This window comes from Nicotiana tomentosiformis, chromosome 5, assembly GCF_000390325.3.
Source record: "Nicotiana tomentosiformis chromosome 5, ASM39032v3, whole genome shotgun sequence".
Taxonomy (NCBI): Eukaryota; Viridiplantae; Streptophyta; class Magnoliopsida; order Solanales; family Solanaceae; genus Nicotiana; species Nicotiana tomentosiformis.
The window spans coordinates 101,552,563-101,575,453 of NC_090816.1; the positions used below are offsets into that span (position 1 = coordinate 101,552,563).

Genomic DNA, 22,891 nt, shown 5'->3' on the forward strand with positions numbered 1-22,891 from the left:
CTAAGAGATAGCCCGTTTGGACATAAGAATTTTTTCACTTTTTTTCGATTTTATTTTTTACTTTTTTTCGAAATCAATGTTTGGCCATAAAATTTCTAATTTTCACTTGAAGATAAATTTTGAAATTTTTCGAAAATTTGAAAATCTCCAAAAAACTGTATTTCAAAATATTTACTCAGATCACTCACAAAAATTAAAAAACATCCCAAAATTATATTCATGTCCAAACACAACTCTAATTTTCTAATACCATTTTCGCTTGAAAAGAAATTTCACCTTTATATGGAATTTTACAATTCTTATGTCCAAACGCCCACCTAAAAAGGTCATTTTCTTAATTTAAAATTGTAAAGGGACATGATATAAAAAATAGCTATTACTACAAACTTATTTTTTGTTTTATGATCATACATTTTTTTTTACACATGGGGATTTGCTTTACATGTAAGAGATTTGTCGTTTACACATATGAGATCTAAAAAAGTTATATTTTTAATTTTAAAATTATAAAGGGGCATGATGTATAAATAGCATCTTTCAAGACCATGTGTTCTTTTTCCTTAAAAAATCAACCAATACCTAATGCAATATTTGGTTGGTAGTATTAAATCTCGTATTAAACTATACGAAAATCTATATATTATTTCATGTGGGATAAAATATGAAAAAAGAATACATTGATTAGCAATGTGGAGATTAAACAATTTAAAGACAAAAGTTTCCTTTTAAAGTAAATAATTTGCGTATAACAATCTCTTTATTATTAATCATCACATAACAATCATTATTAATCAATACAAGAACAATTCTTGCATTATATTTCATGTGCAACTAATAAGTGAACCAAACGACCCCTGAATTATGAATCCAGGTTGATCATTGAGTTCTAACCTTTGTACTCGATCAAATTAGTGAGGAGTTGAGGTGAAATTTTGGTGGAATACCATTTTTGGACCACTTATTAATATTCAGTCGTTCGAAATATAATTCTAAAATAGTCATATTTTAATGCGAAAATAAAACTTGGACTTAATTAATACCCCGATTTAGAACACAAAAGAATCGCAGTCTAAATAGTTAAAGCTTGATAGATCAAGCGAGTTAAAGCTTTCTAAACTGTCAAACTACTGAAGAGAAAACTATAAAAGAAAACTCCGACGAGAAAATTCATGAATAGACTAACAAACTTGTAAAAGAGAAATTATGTACGTAAAATTAGTGAGATCTCGCTAAATATGTCATGTCACAAAAAAGTGAATATATGTTAAACGTGGACAGATTGGAATGCAATATAATGTGGATCTAAAATCTAAACCTAGAGAATATTACTCAATTCATTTTAATTTATATGATATATTTTCTTTATTTGGTCGTTTCAAAAAGAATAATATATTTTTATATTTAAAAATAATTTAACTTTAAACTTTTTATTTTATTTATTTTATTCTTAATGAGAAACTTTTTATATCCATACTATCATGACCCTACAAAACTTTTACCCCTTAAATTTTTAGGATCATAATTTTAATTTTTTTTTCTTTTTAAATTCTGTACTGAGTCAAAGAAGAGGTGGGAAGAGGTGATTAGGCAAGACATGACACAACTTCAACTGACCGAGGACATGACCCTTGATAGGAAGGTACGAATGTCGATGATTAAGATAGTAAAGTAGGTAGCCTAGAGTGTTCATAACAGTAGTATTGTCACGCAATCTCGCTTTCTGTTGGTAGTAGTTTTTTATGACTAACCATTGCTTTCTTTCATTGTTGATCACCTTACTATTTTGTTGTTTTTATTCTGTTTTTATATGATTTTTTGGTATTGCCCCTTCTTGTCTATATTTTTATTAATGTGGTGCTGAGGGTATATTGGAAATAATTTTTCTATCCTCACAAGGTAAGGGTAAGGTATGCGTATACACTACCCTTCCTAGATCCCACAGTGTGGGATAATACTGGGTATGTTGTTGTTGTTTAATTGTTGTTGTATGGAGTCAAACTAACTCGTGTAAATTGAAATAGAGGGAGTACTTAATATCTAAATGATTGGTGAAAATAAAATAATGTAATCAATGTTTTCTGACCTATAAATGATAAATTATTAGGTGATTTCTTTTGATACGTTAAGCTTTAATTTAATGGAAAGAGTCACTCGTTATTTTTGTTGGTGAAAAATATTAGATATCCAATAAAATAATTGCGGTGCAATATCATAAAAGAGTTATGAATAAGAAATTTTATATTGTATTCTAATATACCCTTATTTAACTATTTTTAAATACCTTTTTAAAACTAAATATTCTAAAAGTAGAAATACTTATGTGTATTTAATTAAGCTTCAAATCAGTGGACAGCCCAAATCCAGTTAACACAACATTTTCGAACCCAAAATCCATCCCTCCTCCCCCACCTCACCCCCCGGAAATTTCCACCGGAATCCGCGATCTCCGTCGGCAATGTGGGCGGCGAAACCTCCACAGCCACAGGCATCCAGTTACTGTACTCTCCAAAGCTCCCTCCTCTCTCTCGCCATTCTAACGCTACTCTCCTTCACATATCTCTCACTCAAATCCTTCCACTCCCCCAATTCTCCTCCTCAAACTCTCTCTTCCTCTCTCCTCGTTCAATCATCTCAGGTACAGCTAAACTTTCCTTCTAGAATTTTCTAGAATCCTCGAGAACATACTGATGCTTTTTATTTTTATTTTCGATTTAAGGTTCTTAAAGCGGATGAGGAGGTGGTATCGGATGTGTATAATTCTCCGGAAGTGTTTAGATTGAATTATGAGGAATTGGAGAGGAAATTTAAGGTGTATATATATAGAGATGGAGATCCGAAGACGTTTTATCAAACGCCGAGGAAGCTAACGAGGAAGTATTCTAGTGAGGGATAGTTCTTCCAGAATATTCGAGAGAGTAAGTTTGTTACGGACGATCCAGATCAGGCTCACTTGTTCTTCATTCCGATCTCTTGTCATAAGATGAGAGGAAAGGTATGGAATGTTCTAAAATATGCAAAGCCTCATCTTTTTATGTTTATGAACTGAATTTTGATTGGATGTGAGATGCTCTTCAATATACTTAGATTTTGGAAGTAGAGTTATAGTACATAGTTCAGTTTAATGCCTGATTTACTTAATATGCTGAAAATTTTGAATGGAGAGTGGCTATAAATACCTTATACTGTGGGATCAGGTGGTTAAGTTTATTCTTAAGAGTCAATTGGCTTAGCAAGGTTGAAAAGTATTTGCTCTTCTCTTAGCTAAGGATGGTAAGCAGGACTGACAGATCGGTCAACAGGGAGTGAAGGACATGATATTAAATTTTGTTTAATTCAGTTGGATAGTACGCTAGAGAGGGTGCAGGAATGAGAAGTATTGTGACTTCGGATGTTATTGTTGACTATAGTGCAAATCTTCTTCTTAGGGATCAGCAGCTGAATTGCAGCATCTATTAATGTGGGGTATGGTAGCTAAATGTACTAGTTTTTCCAGCATAGTGATGAGGCAATCAGAATTATTTGAAAAGAACTCTTTTTCTTTTCTCCCATGGAGATGCTGATGATAAGGTTTTGTGGCATGGAGATGCTATTGATAGCTTTGTGGGGAACGCCAATCGATGCCAGAAGATTATCGGATAACTAATGCATGTCATATGAAATATGAATGAACTCAAATTGGAAATAATAGAAGTTTATTACTCCCAGTCCTTAATTAGATGTCCATATTTGAGTTGGCGTATCATAAGATTAGAGTTAAACATATACCTGCTCCAAAAGAGAGAGAGAGGGAGAGAGAGGGAGAGAGAGAGAGAGTTAAAACATAGTATTATCTGTTATCCGTTAGCTGGAAATGCAGCAAGAAATGCTGAGAACAGAGTTTTCTATTTTATAAGGAAACTAGGAGTTGTGGTGTGCGGAGTAATGTCACTTCTCCCTTTGCACTTAATGTGGACAGGTTTTTCTCTTTTCTATTGTTTGTATATCCACGTAACGTGCTACTTGTTGTACTTTAGTAGTGTACAAGCTCGTGGTTTATAAAGATTATCACTCTGCGCCAATATTGAAAAAGTCTCATACTATGCTTCTTATACTCTTAGTAGTATTATGGTTCTTGGTTTATAAAGATTATCATTATGTGCTAACATTGAAAAGTCTCATACTTCTTCGGGGATGTATACTTTTTTTTTTTTTTGGTAACTAACTATTTTCATTAATCACCAATTGGGAAACTTTACAAAGTACAGCAAGCTACAACTCTGCTTTTGGGATGTATACTTTCAGCTCATAATCTAAGTGTGTATCTTTGATCCTAGCTTTTGTAACAAATAATTTGAAATACCTATACTATTTAAGATTGGTGGATCCAATATACCTGACTTCTGGGACTCCTATAAGAAGATTATTGTTTGGTGAAATGCAGGGCACATCATACGAGTACATGACCATAATTGTCCAGAACTATGTTGATAGTTTGATAGCCAAATACCCCTATTGGAATAGAACCATGGGTGCAGATCACTTCTTTGTTACCTGTCATGATGTTGGTGTCAGGGCAACTGAAGGGCATCCCTTGTAAAGAATGCAATTCGAGTTGTGTGCTCCCCTAGCTATGATGTTGGATATATTCCACACAAAGATGTTGCTCTTCTGCAAGTCCTGCAGCCATTTGCCCTTCCAGCTGGAGGAAATGACATCGAGAACAGGTAGTCGTGTTTGGATAAAAATGTGCTAAAGACCTGACCATTCACTTTATATAAAAATTTCGTTCTACATTTCTTAATCTTGAGTTGTTTCTTTGTTTTGTTGACACATCAACGTGGTAATTTCAATGTGAATAGTGGAAGCCTAGTTTTTCACTTAGCCAAGGACGGAGGAAACAAATTCTCTGCACCAGTGTAGTGATAGTTTATATGGTAGAGGCTACAGTTCTTTTATGGAGTAGCTTTTTGCATACTCTTCCTCTTAAGCTGGTCCCTAGTGTTACTGCCATCCATGCTTAATATTTTTTCCCCATAACATTTGAATTACGCTATTAACAATGGAAAAATTAAAAGATGAAAGAATGACTATACATAGCCATTTTCTCCAAGCTGAATACCCATTCTTTTCCTTTTACTTGTCCCAGTGCAATGTTTAAAAAGGAAAGTTTTTGTCTTTACCTTTGAATTAGTTTTAGTATCTTGTTGTTATAGTCCACATAGTTTAGCCTATAATTCCACATTTTCAGTACTTTCCATAGTATAACGGACGTTTCAGTCCTTTCCAAGGAGATGGCATTCAAAAATTCTTGATTTTTTTTTTGGGGGGTGGGGGAGAGAGAGGAGAGATATTTGCTTTTACTAACTTTTGCTTCCTTGAAGAACCACATGCTCTTTACCTTTCCTCAAAGTTTTAATTCAAGCAATTCTGTTTCGAATAATTGTTGCAGTAATTGTCAACTGCATCTTGTGTACATTATCTTGTAATTATGCTTCACATGGTTGCATACTTGCATCTATCATATCTTTGGCTTCGCTTTGTAAATGCCTTCTTCTTTATTACTATCTTTTATGTCAACTTTCCTTTTTGTGTGTGCCTATCTTTGAGAACTTCTGTGGCCATTTGTCTTAGATTGATCATGTAGTTATATCCTGTTCTTAGGGTCCCAATACAACCTTAGCCTTTTAACCAGATAAGTCCCTCAGTAATCAGTTCTATGGGAAAAAATCTGGTGCCCGTATATGTTATCAAGCTTTTACTGATAAATCTTCATCTGTGCTTACTTTCCATGAAAGTACTGACAGATACATTGAAGAACAAATGTCAGTCCAATATGCTTTGAGAGGATTTTTCAAAGTGTTCTAACAGAAAAGCGATCAGTCTATATGTGGTTGTCTTATCCTCCTATTGCATATTGGTCTTCTGCTCTCAACAACCCATTCCCTAAATTTAATACAGTTTGGAGCATCATATTTGAATAAACGCACTCCAATCAATCTTATTCCTTGAGGTAGAGGCTTTAGAAGGAACATATTCATTCTTTGCCCCCCCCCCCCCCCACACCACACCCACCCACCATAGGTCTTTCCCCTGAAGTATTTTCTGTATTGATGGATTTGGTATTTGCAGTAATTAAATTTTGTCTAGCTTGTCACTTATGAATTGTCATCTTTCACTATATATTTGTGTAGCTTGTCCAAAGTTATACAATTAAGGATTGCATGCCACTAACAGTAATCCTACTTCACAGGACAACTTTGGGTTTCTGGGCAGGTCATAGGAACTCTAAAATCAGGGTTATCAGTTTAGTGGGACTCTGCAATCTTGTCTGTATATAGGAACAGTTTATTCAGACCCCTCTTCGTAGATTGCACAAAGACCGCGGAGCTCACCTCTTTGCAGTCGGCATACGGACATACTGTGCCTTTGGTAATTTTCTGGACATACTTGAGACCTAATTTAATGGGCATTACTTTCTCCTTTAATGGAGATAAAACATCTGCATAGTGCTTATACGAGATGAAGAACTTCTCTCCCCCCCCCCCCCCCTCCAAAGTTGTTACTGGCTTTAATTTAAAGAGCAGTCAAGTGCACAAAGGAGTTGAAGATGAAGAATTTGAATAGCAAAGTTTGTACATACAGTTTCCAACGAGAAAAGGTACTCAGGCCAGCGTCTTATGACAGCATCATATTCAGCTAATGTCTCCTTTATTCGTCCATAGATATCATCAACAAAAGGAGTTGTCGAATGCTGTGTATCTGCACAGGGCCACTTTATCTGCAGATAATACAACTATAGTCAAGTACAGAATTCTAAGAAAACAGTTCAGATCTCTCATTAAGCACATTTAAAAGGTCTTATACAGTCGAGGCACATTAAGCCCCTCATTTGCCTTAATAAATTATTGAGTAACCTTATCACAATAAAACACAGATTATTTAGTATAGGAAGGAAATGGACCCGTGTAAAGTAGAATGGAGACAGGATTCATGCAGCTGAACCAACAAGTTTGGAATTGAGAAGAAGTTTATCAACTGATTGTACGATATAGCCACTGGGACTTGGAAGTCAGATACTTAATGTACTGATAGCTTTCTCCTTGAGGAAGCAATGCACAAAAATGTCGGATTGCGAAGCTGTAAAATGTAGGAACAAAAACCACTAGAAATTGAAAGACACAAGACGAACTACCTATGGTATACATCTCTGTCCTATATGCACACAAAATCACAATACATATATTATGTGCATTAGCTAAGTCATTTGAATATACTGTTGACAAATCACAACAATGTGGGGATTGACATACCTTGTCAGGTTTACAGAATTCGAGCAAAGCAAGACGCTTCTCCTTGATCCAGAGGGTAATGTACGGATGGAACAACTCCTTTGCGTCAATTCCACCTTTGACAGGACTCTGAGTTTTTTCACCTCTGATAAGATCATACACACAGGACGAGCAGTAAAAATTGAACTAACGAACATGCATTACCTGATGTTCCAGGCACTAAAATCCTTCTGAAGATCAGCTGTCGCAACAATGAGTTCTGCTACAGGAGATGAGGGACCAGTGGGAGGACATGCAACAAGGAATGCGCGCAATCTGCTACATAGCTCCGTGGAGTATATAGCTGAAGAAAGATTTGGGAGGTCTAGGAAACTACACAAGATTAAGCCAGAAATAGCTATGAGTAATGGCATTCCATATAGTAATTGCCTGATAACATATCTACATGCTATCAGAAGATCTTTCCGCTGTATTTATTTAATGTCTTCCTCTTTTATCTTCTTAGCAGCAAAGAGAGATGATTACTAGTATCCAGAATAGACCAACATCCAGAGTTTTTTTTTCTTTTTAAATTATGGGAGACTTACATAAGAACCAACAAAATACACGAATATTTCTAAACAATTCTATACTAACAAGAATAGGTCAAATTTTATCCATAAGAACAAACAAACAGATCATAAAGAAAGGTGGGTGAGACTGTATTTCGTTGGCAGGGGAGTTGCCTCGAGGGTAACCTCATAATAGATCGGGCTCGAGCTCGAAGATAGAACATCAAGCATGGAGATCGAAGTGTTCATTGAGATCGAGGCCAGCAACAATCGAGATCAAGCATGACTAATTTCGAGTAAGGCGTAATAACGGAATGGCGAGATATCAGTAATCGGTCGAAGATAACGGCGGAAATCGCGGAACAGATCAAATCAAATGGTTATTAGTGCCAATCATGGGATCTACTTTCGTTATTAGAGTTGTACCTTATTTAGGATTCCTCTATTATATAAAGAGGGATCCCATTCACTTGTAGGGGGACAAGAATTATTCACTGATAAGAACATACACACACGCTGCTTTCTTTGTTTTACTGTTCATCGCTGTTTGTTCCATCCTCTACTGTTCTTATGAACTAACCTCGAGACTATCTCGAATCGAGGTCGAGGCATTGTTTGCACACCGGTTTGATTTATTTTATTGTCCAATTTATCTATTTAATTAGTTGTTTATCAATTGGTACTGGTTTAAATCACATATCCTTAAAACCACAATATAAGTTTAATTGTTACTCAATTTTTCGGGTAAATAATTTGGCGCCCACCGTGGGGTTAAGGATAATAGTGATTGTTCAGTACTGATTCTGGTAAAATACACTATTTTACGCTTGTTCTTGTCAAGTATCTTTGCTTTCAAGTTAAAACATGTCAAACTCACAAAACGCATCCGCACACGGTGACAATGGCCTCGGATGCCACGTTGAAAACGAAAATGTGATTGCTCCAGGAGTCGAGGTGCCACAGGCTAATCTCGAGGGAGCACCGGTTACCAACCCAGTCGATGTCAGTTCGCACGTTGCTCTAAACGCGGACCTAGGCGCAAATCTCGATGGGAGTGTACGCAGAGAAGGCCGATCTAGTGGCCAAGGAACACAGGGCAAAGGAGACGAAGGAGTCAGTCTCCAAGTGATATTCGAGATGCTTCAGGATCAGCAAGCCGATATTGATCAGTTACAAAATCAACATAGAGCTCCGAATAGGGTCGAGCCGGAAATTACTCGCCTTACCGAGCCAGTACCGGAAAGGTCGAATGGTAACGAATCGGGGACTGATCCTGCGGTAATGAAAATGCTCGAGGAGCTCACCAAAAGAATTGAATCAGGGGAGAAGAGAATCGAAGCCAACGATAAAAAAATGGAGACATACAACTCTCGAGTTGATCAGATACTGGGGGCACCGCCAATCTTGAAAGGGATGGATTCGAAAAAGTTTGTACAAAAGTCATTTCCTCCAAGTGCGGCTCTTAAGCCTATTCCAAAGAAGTTTCGTATGCCATACATACCCAAATATAATGGGACCACCGATCCCAACGAGCATGTTACTTCATATACATGCGCCATCAATGGTAACGATTTAGAAATGATGAAATCGAATATGTGCTGTTAAAAAAATTTGGAGAGACCTTTCAAAGGGAGCAATGATTTGGTATCACAACCCTACCACCAAATTCCATCGACTCATTTGCCATGTTAGCAGATTCTTTCGTAAAGGCACACGCCGGGGCCATAAAGGTCGCAATGAGGAAATCAGACCTTTTCAAGGTAAGACAAAGGGATAATGAAATGCTGAGGGAGTTCGTGTCCCGATTTCAAATGGAAAGCATAGAGTTGCCACTGGTCACAGATGATTGGGTCGTTCAAGTATTCACCCAAGGGTTGAACGAGCGGAGTTCGATAGCATCACGTCAGTTGAAACAAAATTTGATCGAGTATCCAGCTGTAACTTGGGCAGATGTGCACAATCAATATCAATCGAAGATCAGGGTCGAGGACGACCAATTAGGAGCCCTTTCCGGTTCAGTACATCCAAACATGTCGACAGTTAAAAACCAAAGGGACATCGACAGGGAGCCAAGGTTGAACAGAGACCGATATCAACCATATACCGCAGATCAAACGAACAATGGTTCAGGATGCAATTCCTCCCGGAACGATCGAAGAAGTGATCGAGGACAGAATTCTCGGGGACTTATGAGCAAAAGTGTTTTTGACAAGTATGCCGATCCCACAGAGGCACCTCGGTTATCGAAATATAACTTTAGCATCGATGCATCGGGCATTGTATCGGCAATCGAAAGGATCTGAGATACTAGGTGGCCCAGACCCATACAAACCGATCCTTCTCAAAGAAACCCAAATTTGACGTGCAAGTATCATGGTACGCATGGTCACAAGACCGAGGATTGCATGCAATTAAGGGAGGAGGTAGCCCATCTATTCAATGAGGGCCACCTTCGAGAGTTCCTCAGCGATCGAGCCAAGAATCATTTCAGAGAAAGGGACGCAAACAGGAAAAATGAACAGGAGGAACCCCAACATGTCATTCATATGATCGTCGATGGGGTCGACATTCCACATGGACCCATATTCAAACGCACTAAGGTATCAATTACTAGGGAAAAACGAACCCTAGATTATGTGCCCGAAGGCACTTTATCATTCAACAACGAAGAAGCAGAAGGCATTTCTCAGCCCCACAATGACGCTCTGGTAATTTCTATCTTATTAAATAAAGTTCAAGTTAAGCGTGTTTTAGTGGATCCAGGTAGCTTGATGAATATCATCTGATCGAGGCCTCGAGGGTCATAGAGCAGCTCGGTATACAAAATCAAATTGTACCCACAGCTCGGGTCTTAAACGGCTTCAATATGGCCAGTGAAACAACTAAAGGGAAGATTATTCTACCGGTGAACGTGGCTGGAACCACTGAAGATACCAAGTTCCACGTAATCGAGGGCGAAATGAGGTACAATGCCCTGCTCGGAAGGCCTTGGATCCACAATATGAGGGCAGTCCCTTCGACTCTCCACCAAATGATGAAATTCCCGACGTCGGACGGTGTAAAAACAATATATGGGGAGCAACATGCTACAAAGAAAATATTTGCGGTTGATAAGGTAACACAGATATCGACACTATCAACCTCGGAAAAGTCGAGAATCAAAGGTAAACAGGAAGTCAAATAGCAATCACAACCACCAGTCTCGACCGAATCGGGGAAGCATGAGATAGAAGAAGAAGAGAAGGATTTTCTGACCCCTCGAACTTTTATTATTCCCGAAAATTCTGACGCCACCAAATCAACGGTCGAAGAGCTGGAAGAGGTTATATTGATTGAGTACCTGCCCGAGCGAAAGGTATACTTGGGAACGGGATTAACCCCCGAACTCAGGAAAAAGCTTATTCAATTTCTTATTGATAACATAGATTGTTTTGCTTGGTCCTATTTAGACATGACAGGGATCCCACCGGAGAGAGCGACGCATCGGCTAAGCCTGGACTCTAGGTTCAAACCGGTGAAGCAAAAGTGAAAACCCCAGTCCGAGGTAAAGCACGCATTCATAAAGGACGAGGTAACTAAACTTCCCAAAATAGGGTCTATTCGGGAGGTAAAATATCCCGAATGGTTAGCCAATGTAGTTGTAGTCCCTAAAAAGGGAACAAACTTAGAATGTATGTAGATTATAATGATTTAAACAAGGCGTGCCCCAAAGATTTTTTTCCACTGCCTAACATCGATCGCATGATCGATGCCACGGCCGGCCACGAGATCCTTACTTTTCTTGATGTCTATTCCGGATATAATCAAATCCAAATGAACCCGGAAGACCAGGAAAAGACTTCATTTGTCACCAAGTATGGAACATATTGTTATAATGTGATGCCCTTCGGGCTAAAATATACAAGAGCTACTTACCAACGCCTAGTAAATAAAATATTCGAGGAACAAATAGGTAAATTAATGAAAGTTTATATTGATGATATGCTAGTTAAGTCCCTGCGCGCAGAGGACCATTTGACCCATTTGCAAGAAACATTCGAGATTTTAAGGAAATACAACATGAAGCTCAACCCCGAGAAATATGCTTTCGGGGTCGGTTCGGGCAAGTTCCTCGGATTCATGGTGTCAAATCGGGGGATCAAGATTAATCGCGATACGATCAAGGCCATCGAAGACATCGCCATCGTGGACAGCGTAAAAGTCGTACAGAGGCTAACGAGACGGATTGCAGCCTTATGCCGATTCATTTTAAGGTCGTCACATCGAAGTCACAAAATTTTCTCTCTACTCAAAAAGAAGAACGATTTCGCTTGGACCCCGGAATTCCAACAGGCATTAGAGGAATTAAAACGATACCTATCGAGCCCACCACTGCTTCATACTCCAAAAATAGACGAAAAACTTTGCTTGTACTTGGCAGTATCAGAAATCGCGGTAAGCGGTGTCCTAGTTCGAGAAGAGTAAGGTACGCAATTTCCCGTTTATTATGTAAGTCGAACCTTAGGAGAAGCAGAAACTAGATATCCGCACCTAGAAAAATTGGCACTTGCACTGATAAGCGCCTCTAGAAAGTTAAAACCGTACTTTCAATGTCATCCCATATGCGTATTAACCACTTACCCACTCCGTAATATTTTGCACAAGCCCAAACTATCAGGCCGATTGGCCAAATGGGCCGTCGAACTCAGTGGGTATGATATCGAATATCAACCCCGTACGGCCATTAAGTCTCAAATTTTAGCGGACTTTGTGGCTGATTTCGCGTCGACCTTCATACCTGAAGTTGAAAAAGAACTCTTATTGAAATCGGGTACGTTATCGTGGGTATGGACCCTTTTTATGGACGGGGCTTCGAACGTGAAGGGGTCCAGGCTAGGCATCGTTTTAAAGCCACCCACGGGTAACACTATTAGGCAATCTATCAGAACTACTAGGTTGACTAACAACGAGGTCGAGTATGAGGCCATGATTGCAGGTCTCGAGCTAGCTAAAAGCTTGGGAGAAGAAGTCATTGAAGCCAAGTGTGACTCTTTGCTGGTGGTAAATCAAGTAAACAAAACCTTCGAAGTTCGAGAAGATAGAATGCAAAGGTATTTGGATAAACTGCAGGTCACTTTGCACCATTTCAAAGAATGGACTTTACAGCATGTTCCACGAGAGCAAAACAGTGAGGCCGATGTACTTGCAAATTTGGGATCATCGATTGAGGAAGGCGAGATAAGCCCGGGGACTGTCGTTCAACTCTCGAGATCCATGATCGAAGAAGGTCATGCCGAGATAAATTCTACAAGCTTAACATAGGATTGGAGGAATACGTATATTGAATATTTAAAGAATGGAAAGCTCCCATCAGACCCTAAATATTCGAGGGCCCTACGAACCAAAGCTGTTCGATTCACATTAACTGCAGATGAAACGTTATACCGAAGGACATTCGATGGACCATTGGCAATATGCTTAGGTCCAGGAGACACCGACTACATCCTACGTGAGGTGCACGAGGGCACTTGTGGAAATCACTCCGGTGCCGACTCATTAGTCTGAAAAATAATCAGGGCAAGGTATTATTGGATCGATATGGACAAAGATGCAAAGGAGTTTGTTTGAAAATGTGACAAATGTCAAAGGTTTGCACCAATGATCCATCAGCCCGGAGAGCAACTATACTCAGTCCTATCCCCATGGTTATTCATGAAATAGGGAATGGATATCGTCGGCCCTCTGCCATCGGCCCCAGGTGAAGCTAAGTTCATTCTATTTATGACTGACTATTTCTCTAAATAGGTTGAAGCATAGGCGTTCGTGAAAGTAAGAGAAAAAGAGGTTATAGACTTTATCTGGGATCATATCGTATGTTAATTCGGGATACCCGCCGAAATAGTGTGTGACAATGGGAAACAGTTTGTCGGCAGAAATGTGACGAAATTCCTCGAAGACCACAAAATAAAAAGGATATTATCAACACCGTATCACCGCAGTACGAACGGACAGGCCGAATCAACAAACAAAACTATCATTCAAAACCTAAAGAAGAGGTTGAACGACGCTAAGGGAAAATGGAAAGAAATCCTACCCGAAGTTCTTTGGGAATATCGAACAACATCAAAATATAGTACGGGGCAAACCCGTTCTCCTTAGTATATGGCTCTGAAGCCTTGATTCCAGTCGAAATCGGGGAACCCAGTGCCAGGTTTCGATATGCAACAGAAGAGTCAAATAACGAGGCTATGAACACTAGCCTAGAATTATTGGATGAAAAATAAGAAGCTGCTCTCGTCCAATTGGCCGCCCAAAAGCAGCGAATCGAAAGATACTATAATAGAAGAACCAAGATTCGCCATTTTAAACTCGGGGACTTGGTGCTAAGGAAAGTCACCCTCAGTACCCGAAATCCAAACGAAGGGAAACTAGGACTGAATTAGGAAGGACCGTATCAGGTTCTCGAAAACGTCGGAAAAGGATCATACAAGCTCGGTATCATAAACGGCAAACAACTATCGAGAAATTGGAATGTGTCACACCTATATCAAAACTTCTACATTGACTAACAATGAGGCCGAGTATGAGGCCATGATTGCAGGTCTCGGGCTAGCTAAAAGCTTGGGAGCAGAAGTCATTGAATCCAAGTATGACTCTTTACTGGTGGTGAACCAAGTAAACAAAACCTTCGAAGTTCGAGAGGATAGAATGCAAAGGTATTTGGACAAACTGCAGGTAACTTTGCACCGTTTCAAGGAATGGACTTTACAGCATGTACCTCGAGAACAAACAGTGAGGCCGATGCACTTGCAAATTTTGGGTCATCGGTCGAGGAAGATTATGGCGGAAATCCCGGAACAGATCAAATCAAAGCGGTTATTAGTGCCAATCATAGGACTGTCATTCAACTCTCGAGATCCGTGATCGAGGAAGGTCATGCCAAGATAAACTTTACAAGCTTAACCTGGGATTGGAGGAATAAATATATTGAATACTTGAAGAACAGAAAGCTCCCATCGGACCCTAAAGAGTCGAGGGCCCTACAAACCAAAGTTGCTCGATTCATATTGGCTGAAGATGGAACATTATACAGAAAGACATTCAATAGACCATTGGCAGTATGATTAGGATCAGGAAACACCGATTATGTTCTACGAGAGGTCTATGAGGGCACTTGTGGGAACAACTCCGGCACCGAATCACTGATTTACAAAATCATTAGAGCAGGATACTACTAGGATAGCATGGAAAAAGGCACTAAGGAGTTTGTTCGAAAATGTGATAAATGTCAAAGATTTGCACCAATGATCCATCAGCCCGGAGAACAACTTCATTCAGTTATATCCCCATGGCCATTCATGAAATGGGGAATGGATATCGTCGGCCCTCTGCCATCGGCCCCAGGTAAAGCTAAGTTCATTTTATTTATGACTGACTATTTCTCTAAATAGGTTGAAGTACAGGCGTTCGAGAAAGTGAGAGAGAAAGAGGTTATAGACTTCATCTAGGATCACATCGTATGTCGATTTGGGATACCCACCGAAATAGTGTGTGATAATGGAAAATAATTTATCGGCAGCAAAGTGACGAAATTCCTCGAAGACCACAAAATAAAAAGGATATTATCAATGCCGTATCAGCCTAGTGGGAACGGACAGGCCGAATCGACGAACAAGACTATCATTCAAAACCTAAAGAAAAGGTTGAATAACGCTAAGGGGAAATGGAGAGAAATTCTACCCGAAGTCCTTTGGGCATATCGAACAACATCAAAGTCCAGTATGGGGGCAACCCCGTTCTCTTTAGTATATGGCTCTGAAGCCTTGATTCCAGTCGAAATCGGGGAACTCAGTGCCAGGTTTCGACATACAACAGAAGAGTCAAATCACGAGGCTATGAATACTAGCCTCAAATTATTGGATGAAAAACGAGAAGCCGCACTCGTTCGAATGGCTGCACAAAAGCAACGAATCGAAAGATACTACAATAGGAGAACCAACCTTCGCCACTTCAGAGTTGGGGACTTAGTCCTGAGGAAAGTCACCATCAACACTCGATATCCTAATGAAGGGAAGCACGACCCAAATTGGGAGGGACCCTACCAAGTCCTCGACATCGTCGGAAAGGGATCTTACAAGCTCGGCACGATGGATGGCGAACAACTGCCAAATAATTGGAACATATCGCTTCTCAAATAGTATTATTGCTAAGGTATGACTTTATACCTTTTTTTTCATTTATATATTCGACACTAACTCACTGCAGGTGTTCGATCGAAGACATCGAGACTTAAGGTTTTAAAGCACGCGTTGCACTCTTTTTTCCTTAGATCGGTTTTTATCCCAAATGGGTTTTTCTGGCGAGGTTTTTAACGAGGCAACAATTATGTGCTACCTGAGGAAAATTCAATAGTATCCAAGGCTTCTTTACAATCAACCTCGAATATTGGGGGGCATCACCCTCGAATGTTACACTTTCGAGGAAAATACTTTGTGTTAAAGTGTCTCGATAGAGAAACTTTGTAATGGGCCAAACGGTCGAATGAACCGTGTCTGTATAGATTAGTCGAGCCCCAATGGCAAAACATGTGCATATGTATAAATTATACAAAGAAGCATTCTTTCTATATCAAACATCTTGTGTCTCAAAGAAAATTTTCTACTATACAAGCTCCATACTTGTGATTTTGTGAGAAATGGCTCAAGGGCCAAGTGCAAATATACCTCGTACAGTCGGGGGCTGCCATCGACGATCGACATATTCGAGTAATCTAAACTCAAATTCATAAGACCTCAAATAGGGACCCCTCGATCTATAGGCCAAGGACATCACTCCCGGGGACTAAAACTTCGAACACGTTTGAAGTGTTATTGGGAAATAAGCCCAAGAGGCATACCCAAAGGCTACGACCAAATTAAGGCGGCTCGGAGACGTCCGAATCCTGCAATAAAAATAGGCATTCGAATTCTTTGAAAAATCGGTTAAAAAAGGCTACCCTCGGCAAGTAATCAAAAGGGCTTCGATGAAATCAGCCCTCGAAAAACCTTAAGAGGTATCAAATTATCTTAACGCAAACGTGCTAAGGCACAAAAAACAAAGGGGTTTCAATCGACATCGAACCCTCAAAAAATCTAATGGGTAAAGAATACGTGTTAAGGCATAAAGAAATTTTTTACTAAGTCTTCTAAGCCGAAAAAGGGAAAAAATATTCATCTTTTAGAGGCCATATCGGCCCAATCTAAAGAGCCTAAGGGCCAATACACTTAGAGTTCGAGATTTTGTTCTCACTCAATTCGGACATAAGGGTTCCACTATTCCGAGCTCAAATAAAACTGACTTAAATATAGCTCGAGGATTCATCATTATTTGATATAAAACCTTAAGGGGTCTGTTACTGTGAGTTCGAAACTTACTCGAACTCTGCTATAAAAACAGCACAATTACGGCTTCGATCAAGCCATCTGAAATCAAAATCCCGAACATATTGTTGAGCTCGGGGACTCGCCCTCGCTTAACTAAAAAACCTAAGGGTTTGTTCTACTCTGAGTTCGAGCTATTACTCACTCGATTATAGAGGCTACAACAACCCGATTGCAACAAAGTTTTCACAAGGAAAAGGCAAAACAGAATTTATCATAAATCAGAAATCAAAGACGAAACGGAAAGAAAAGGAATCTTTCATATATGCAAAGTATTTACAAACACCACACAGGGTCTTACACAAAGAAAAAAAATCCTAAGTGCCTAGTCCGCCTGGGGAGCCGCATCTTCGGGAGCGCTTCATCTTCATCTCCTCCGCTCTCGGATCCACTCACAGAGTCTTCATCATTGGAAAGCAAAGCTCTAGCCTTGTCCTCCAAAACCTTTGCACTCTCGATATAAGCCGTGAGGTCGAAGCCACGAGCATGTACCTCCTCAAGAGTCTCTCTCCGAGACTGGCGCCTAGCATGATCGGCAACACGGGACAATCTAACCTCAGTAGCATCAGAAATTTCCTTTGCCCGAGTGTTAGCGGCTTCAGCGTCGGCTCGGTAGGAGGCCACATGCGCCTCTACCTCGGATGTGACCTTTGCAAGCTCAGCGGCCAACCGAGTCTCGAGCTCTTCAACCTTCTGGGCTCGGGCCAAGTTCTCCCCCTTCACACTTTGGAGTTGACGCTCAACCGAAGACAGTTGGGCCCGAACCGATCTTTCTCCGAGGTGAAACGGTCCATGTTCTGCTTCCACCCCAAAGTTTCTGCCTCTTTCATCTTGGCCTCCTCACGAAGCTGCTAAACCAATTCGGTCTTCTGCTGAACCTGCAGGATCAAAGTGTTAGTCGCCAATATCAAGTTAATACATAACAAGCTCCCAAAAATTTACATTACCCATTCAATGAGCTCGGTCTGATCTTGATGAGCTCTTGTTAGCTCGGCTCGAATGCTTATGATCTCCTCTTCTTTTTGCACATAGAGGAGTTTGAGGGCGTCTCTCTCCTCCGTAAGCTTTTTGAGGTCAGCCTCACATCGGGCCAGCTCAGCTCGGTATTTGGAGGACGCTTCTCGATGGAGCGCCGTAGCTTGTACAGAAAGGAAGGAAATCAGACTTAGAGAAATAAGAACAAACGCAAGCATGGTAACATGGGATAAAACTCACTTGGTTAAGAAGCCGCTGAGCCTCATCAAAAATGAGTGATGCGTCCAGGTCGGGAACATTATCGAACCCCGCAAAGCAGCCACGAAATATATCATCCCCTTCGGGGGTCGTCCCCACATCGGGGGTCCCCATGGACCGGGCATCCCGAAACTACCCCTTAGAGAATGTGGGGCAGGGCGGCGAATCATCAATGTTAATTTCCCCGAGCGAGTCACTTAGGGCATTCTCTTCTCTTTGAAGGGCCTTAGAACTAGACCCTTCGGGCACACCCGTCGGTTGCTCATCACAGCAGGAGGCGTCATCAACACCCGATGACTCGGGGACTCTGCTCGGACCTTCCTCCGAGATCACCTCGGTCTGCGGCTGAACCTCCTCGATCGTCACCGACTCAGCAGTTCTCGAAGCTTCGATGCTTTCCCTCTTCCGAGCCACCAGCAGGCAGTCGACATCTTCTCCCTCTTCTTCTTCATCTCGTAGCGTTTGGACTACATCGGCAGACAGAACGGCAAGATCAGTCTTCGACTTTCGAGCCCTGCTTTTCCCGGGCTTTGGGGTATCTGGAGGTGAGGCCCTTCTCCTTTTATTGTCTTTGGTCGGCTTCGGGACCTCCTCTTCCCCGAGGGGAGGCGGCCTCATGACGACATTATCTCCAAGACCTGTATGAGAAGAAATCAAGTTAAAAAGAAGTACTTCACAGGAAAGCATCAAACACGTACAAGGGAACCTACCATGATTTTTGGCCTCCCATTGACCCTTGGCCAAATCACGCCACGAGTGCTCAGCATACGAAGAGGTTGAAACCAGTTATCGAACCCAACTTGCAAGGTCCGGGACTGCACCAGGAAACCAGGGGGAAGCTGCACCATAAAGAAGAATATAGATGAGAAGAGGTAATGGAAACATAACAAGTAATCAAACGTTATTGGTGAGGTTCTACTTACGTTTCATGTTCCATTCTTCGGGGAATGGCATCTTCTCGGCGGGGATTAAGTCGAAGGTCCTGACTCGGACAAACCGGCCCATCCATCCTCAGTCCTTGTCCTCATCTATGCTCGAGAACAGCACCTTCGTGGCCTGGCGTTGAATCCTTATCAGTCCGCCCCGATAAAGACGAGGGCTGTATAGCCTAATGAGATGATCGATAGTGAAAGACATCCCCTCGACCTTGCTCGAGAAGAATCTGAGAAAAATGACAATGCGCCGAAAAAAGGGGTAGATTTGGCCCAAGTTTACCCGGTATTGGCGGCAGAAGTCGATTATGACAGGATCGATGGAACCTAGTATGAAAGGGTAAGTATACACACTTAAGAACCCTTTCACATGAGTGGTGATGTCCTACTCGGGGGTAGGAATCACCACCTCTTTATTCTCCCAGTGGCAGTCTTTTTTCACTTGCTCGAGATCGCCTTCAGATATCTAACAGATATATCTAGACATGGGCTCGGATCGGCTAGGAACCGAAAAGGGTTTTTCAAATTTAAAGTCAGAAGTAAGTTCACATGGCCCGGGGATGCACTCTTTGATACGTGGCTCCACCGGTGTTTTGTCACTGGCCGGCCGCGATGAGGAGGCCTTTTCTTCTTGAGGAACGGTCTTTGATGTTTTTGCCATTACTATAAGAGTTTTAAGGAAGAAGAAGGCGGAATTTGTGTTTTAATAAGAGATTGGCAAACGAAAACCGACAAAGTTGATGAACTTGAAGAGAATAGAAGAGCTTTTGAAGATTAGAAGAAGTTTGAAAGTAAAGTTTGAGAAGATTATGAAGGTGGTCTATTTATAATAGCCACTTTGATGGTTTGAAAGCACCGGTGGCCGACCATCAACTGCGTTAATTAATGACCTTGAGAACTGTGCAGAAGCGACGCTTCAATCGCTTCTGTCGCTTACGTCACGATGTTGACTTCATAATTGATCGAGGTATTAAATCAAAGTCTTGAATTCGTTTCTTCTCGTTACACTCTAAAAACGAGGGGACTATCTGTATACAGTTGAAATAGGGCATACCCGATTTCGTTGGCAGGAGAGTTGTCTCGAGAGTAACCTCATAATAGATCGGGCTCGAGCTCAAAGATAGAACATCAAGCCTGGAGATCGAAGTGTTCATTGAGATCGAGGCCAGCACCAATCGAGATCAAGCATGACTGACTTCGAGTAAGGCGTAATAACGGAATGGCGAGATATCAATAACCGGTCGAAGATTACGACAGAAATCTCGGAACAGATCAAATCAAAGCGGTTATTAGTGCCAATCATGGGATCTACTTCCGTTATTAGAGTTGTACCTTATTTAAGATTCCTCTATTATATAAAGAGGGATCCCATTCACTTGTAGGGGGACAAGAATTATTCACTGATAAGAACATACACACACGCTGCTTTCTTTGTTTTACTGTTCATCGTTGTTTGTTCCATCCTCTACTGTTCTTATTAACTAACCTCGAGACTATCATGAATCGAGGTCGAGGCATTGTTTGCAAACCGGTTTGATTTATTTTATTGTCCAATTTATCTATTTAATTAGTTGTTTATCAATTGATACTGGTTTAAATCACATATCCTTAAAACCACAATATAAGTTTAATTGTTACTCAATTTTCCGGATAAACAGAGACAATAATTTATTTCCTCATACGGACCACAAAGCACAAAGTGTAATTTCCTAATAAAGCTCCACAATATATCTGCAACAAAATGATTCGCACCTTTACTTACCATGCTTGAATGAAGGCATTGAACATGCAACTTGGAGTAAACCAGTCAGTAAGTTGGTGTTAATTGATGCAAATCAAAAGATATGCATATCCAATCATGATTAGAACCAATATGAATAGACTTTGATTGAGATGAGTTTAAATGGAGTGACATAGATAGTGAGAATTCATTTAGTCGACTCCCCTAGCTTGTGGTTGAGGCTTAGTAGTAGTTAGTAGTAGTAGTTGCAGTTGTTATATAAGTAGACTGTGTTGTATTTACATGGTTCACCGACTCAATTATACAAATTAGCAAGCAAAAGGAATAATAGATTGATCCATCAAAATTGGTATCACAGGCAAAATGACCAGCGAACTTCAAATAACCAGCATTGACCATCTAAATTTCCAGCTTTATAGATGACAAAGGACCACATTCCAATGAGGAAAGGGGGAATAAAGTACCTTGGAAGTATATTCTGATTATGGATCTCCATGTCAGTACGAACTTCATTTCTGATATTCAAACAAAGTAACACCATCTTCTGGTAAGCGGTGGAGCGAGCCACAGGATCCATCAATATGTTGTCATTGTTGTTGGAGACAAACTCATCTGTTTCTGCCAAGTGTCTTCTGGATCGTTTCTTCGCAGCAATCTACACAAAAATTGATGTGCAAAAGTAAGAAAGCTTCTCCAGGAAAAAAGGAAGGTCTCACATCTTCCGCTCCTTTTAAAAGAAAATAAGTAGGAAGATAGTTTCTAAAACCTGAAAATATTTGCATAGCTTCAACCGCGCTTCCTTCCGGAGAAAGTATATCATTAAGAAGACTATACAGCATCAAAGCAGGAGACAGTGCGGGAGCTGCAACTCCAGTAGCAGGTCTGAACACATCCGCCATCCCTGGTGGTAATGATTCGTCTAAAGACTTGGAGTTCTCAAAAACTAGTGCAACGATCAGCTCGATCTTTTCGGAAACTTCTCCTAAAATACGATTCTGGTTCATGATAAAAAGTCAAACAAAGTATTGCAGTGAATACAAACACGTTTCATTATCCTGGACAAACTGAGAAGTAATAAAATAACACTAGATTCTGGAACACAAACTTGCATGTGCATAACATGTTGAAAAAAATTATATGTTAAAAGACTGAAAGATATATGAATTTGGAAGATAAAACTAAAATATAGGACAGAATTCATAGAAAGTGGACATTTTAAACACTTTTTCATATGAATTAAAATTGTTTAAGATAACCAAAAAATAAACAGAACCACCTAAACAATGTATGGGTGTCTAACGGGTCGGGTTGACCCGGTTCCGGACCGACCCATACCGGTTTTAGACTGGACCGGACCGGTAGGTAGGGGGCCGTGCAGGGCTGGGTTGAGGTGGGGAAAGGGTTGTGCCAGGTTTCGATGTACCGGTTAACCGGACTGATCAAAACCGGTACTGTCAAGTCATAGTCGAACCGGTTAACCGAATCCGCCAGGACCGGCTCAACGGCTATTTTAGATTTTATTTTTTTTAATTAAGTTGACCATTGGCAACGTTCAGATGTCATTTTGATTGTTGCCCAACGACTATTTTGCAAGAATAGCCCTTTGTTTGGGCATTTTTTCCCCATCTTCTTCATTTCTTCACTCATCTCTCGATTCTCAAACCCAAATTCTCAATAGTCATTCTCTCATTCTTGACTTAAATTGCAATCAACTATTTGCCTCTCATTAAACTTTGAATTTACTCTTTTTTCTTTAATTTGCAAGTTT

General features: G+C 40.4%; 1 protein-coding gene, 1 long non-coding RNA gene and 1 pseudogene across 3 annotated transcripts; 2 read left to right on the forward strand and 1 right to left on the reverse strand.

Moving 5' to 3' along the window:
- Positions 1–2,335: 2,335 nt before the first annotated feature.
- LOC104088632 (probable glycosyltransferase At5g03795) lies at positions 2,336–6,481 on the forward strand (annotated as a pseudogene).
- A 35-nt stretch (positions 6,482–6,516) lies between these two features.
- Positions 6,517–22,352, reverse strand: LOC104087843 (uncharacterized). 2 transcript variants are annotated; one of them, XM_070175169.1, is made up of 5 exons: positions 21,890–22,352; positions 21,588–21,778; positions 7,473–7,640; positions 7,290–7,395; positions 6,517–6,757 (listed from the first exon to the last, which is right to left on the reverse strand). In XM_070175169.1, exons 1-5 carry the CDS (start codon positions 21,941–21,943, stop codon positions 6,548–6,550), a joined length of 729 nt encoding a protein of 242 aa, XP_070031270.1. In that variant the 5' UTR covers positions 21,944–22,352; the 3' UTR covers positions 6,517–6,547. The 2 variants fall into 2 exon arrangements, with proteins under 2 accessions (XP_070031270.1, XP_070031271.1); XM_070175170.1 differs by lacking the exon at positions 6,517–6,757 and adding an exon at positions 6,901–7,191 and having other exon boundaries at positions 21,890–22,347.
- Positions 7,089–7,826, forward strand: LOC117274555 (uncharacterized). Its single transcript, XR_004504664.2, has 2 exons — positions 7,089–7,176; positions 7,298–7,826. It is a non-coding gene; the product is annotated as an uncharacterized lncRNA (long non-coding RNA).
- Positions 22,353–22,891: the final 539 nt, after the last annotated feature.

Excerpts from the sequence above, each read along its gene's own strand:
- LOC104087843 (XM_070175169.1), bottom strand. The coding sequence starts at position 21,943 with ATGATATACTTTCTCCGGAAGGAAGCGCGGTTGAAGCTATGCAAATAT. Across the intron at positions 21,779-21,889 it reads AGCTATGCAAATATTTTCAG|ATTGCTGCGAAGAAACGATC; the intron begins GTTTTAGAAACT and ends ATTTTTGTGTAG. Across the intron at positions 7,641-21,587 it reads AATCAGAATATACTTCCAAG|TTTCCTAGACCTCCCAAATC; the intron begins GTACTTTATTCC and ends AATCTTGTGTAG.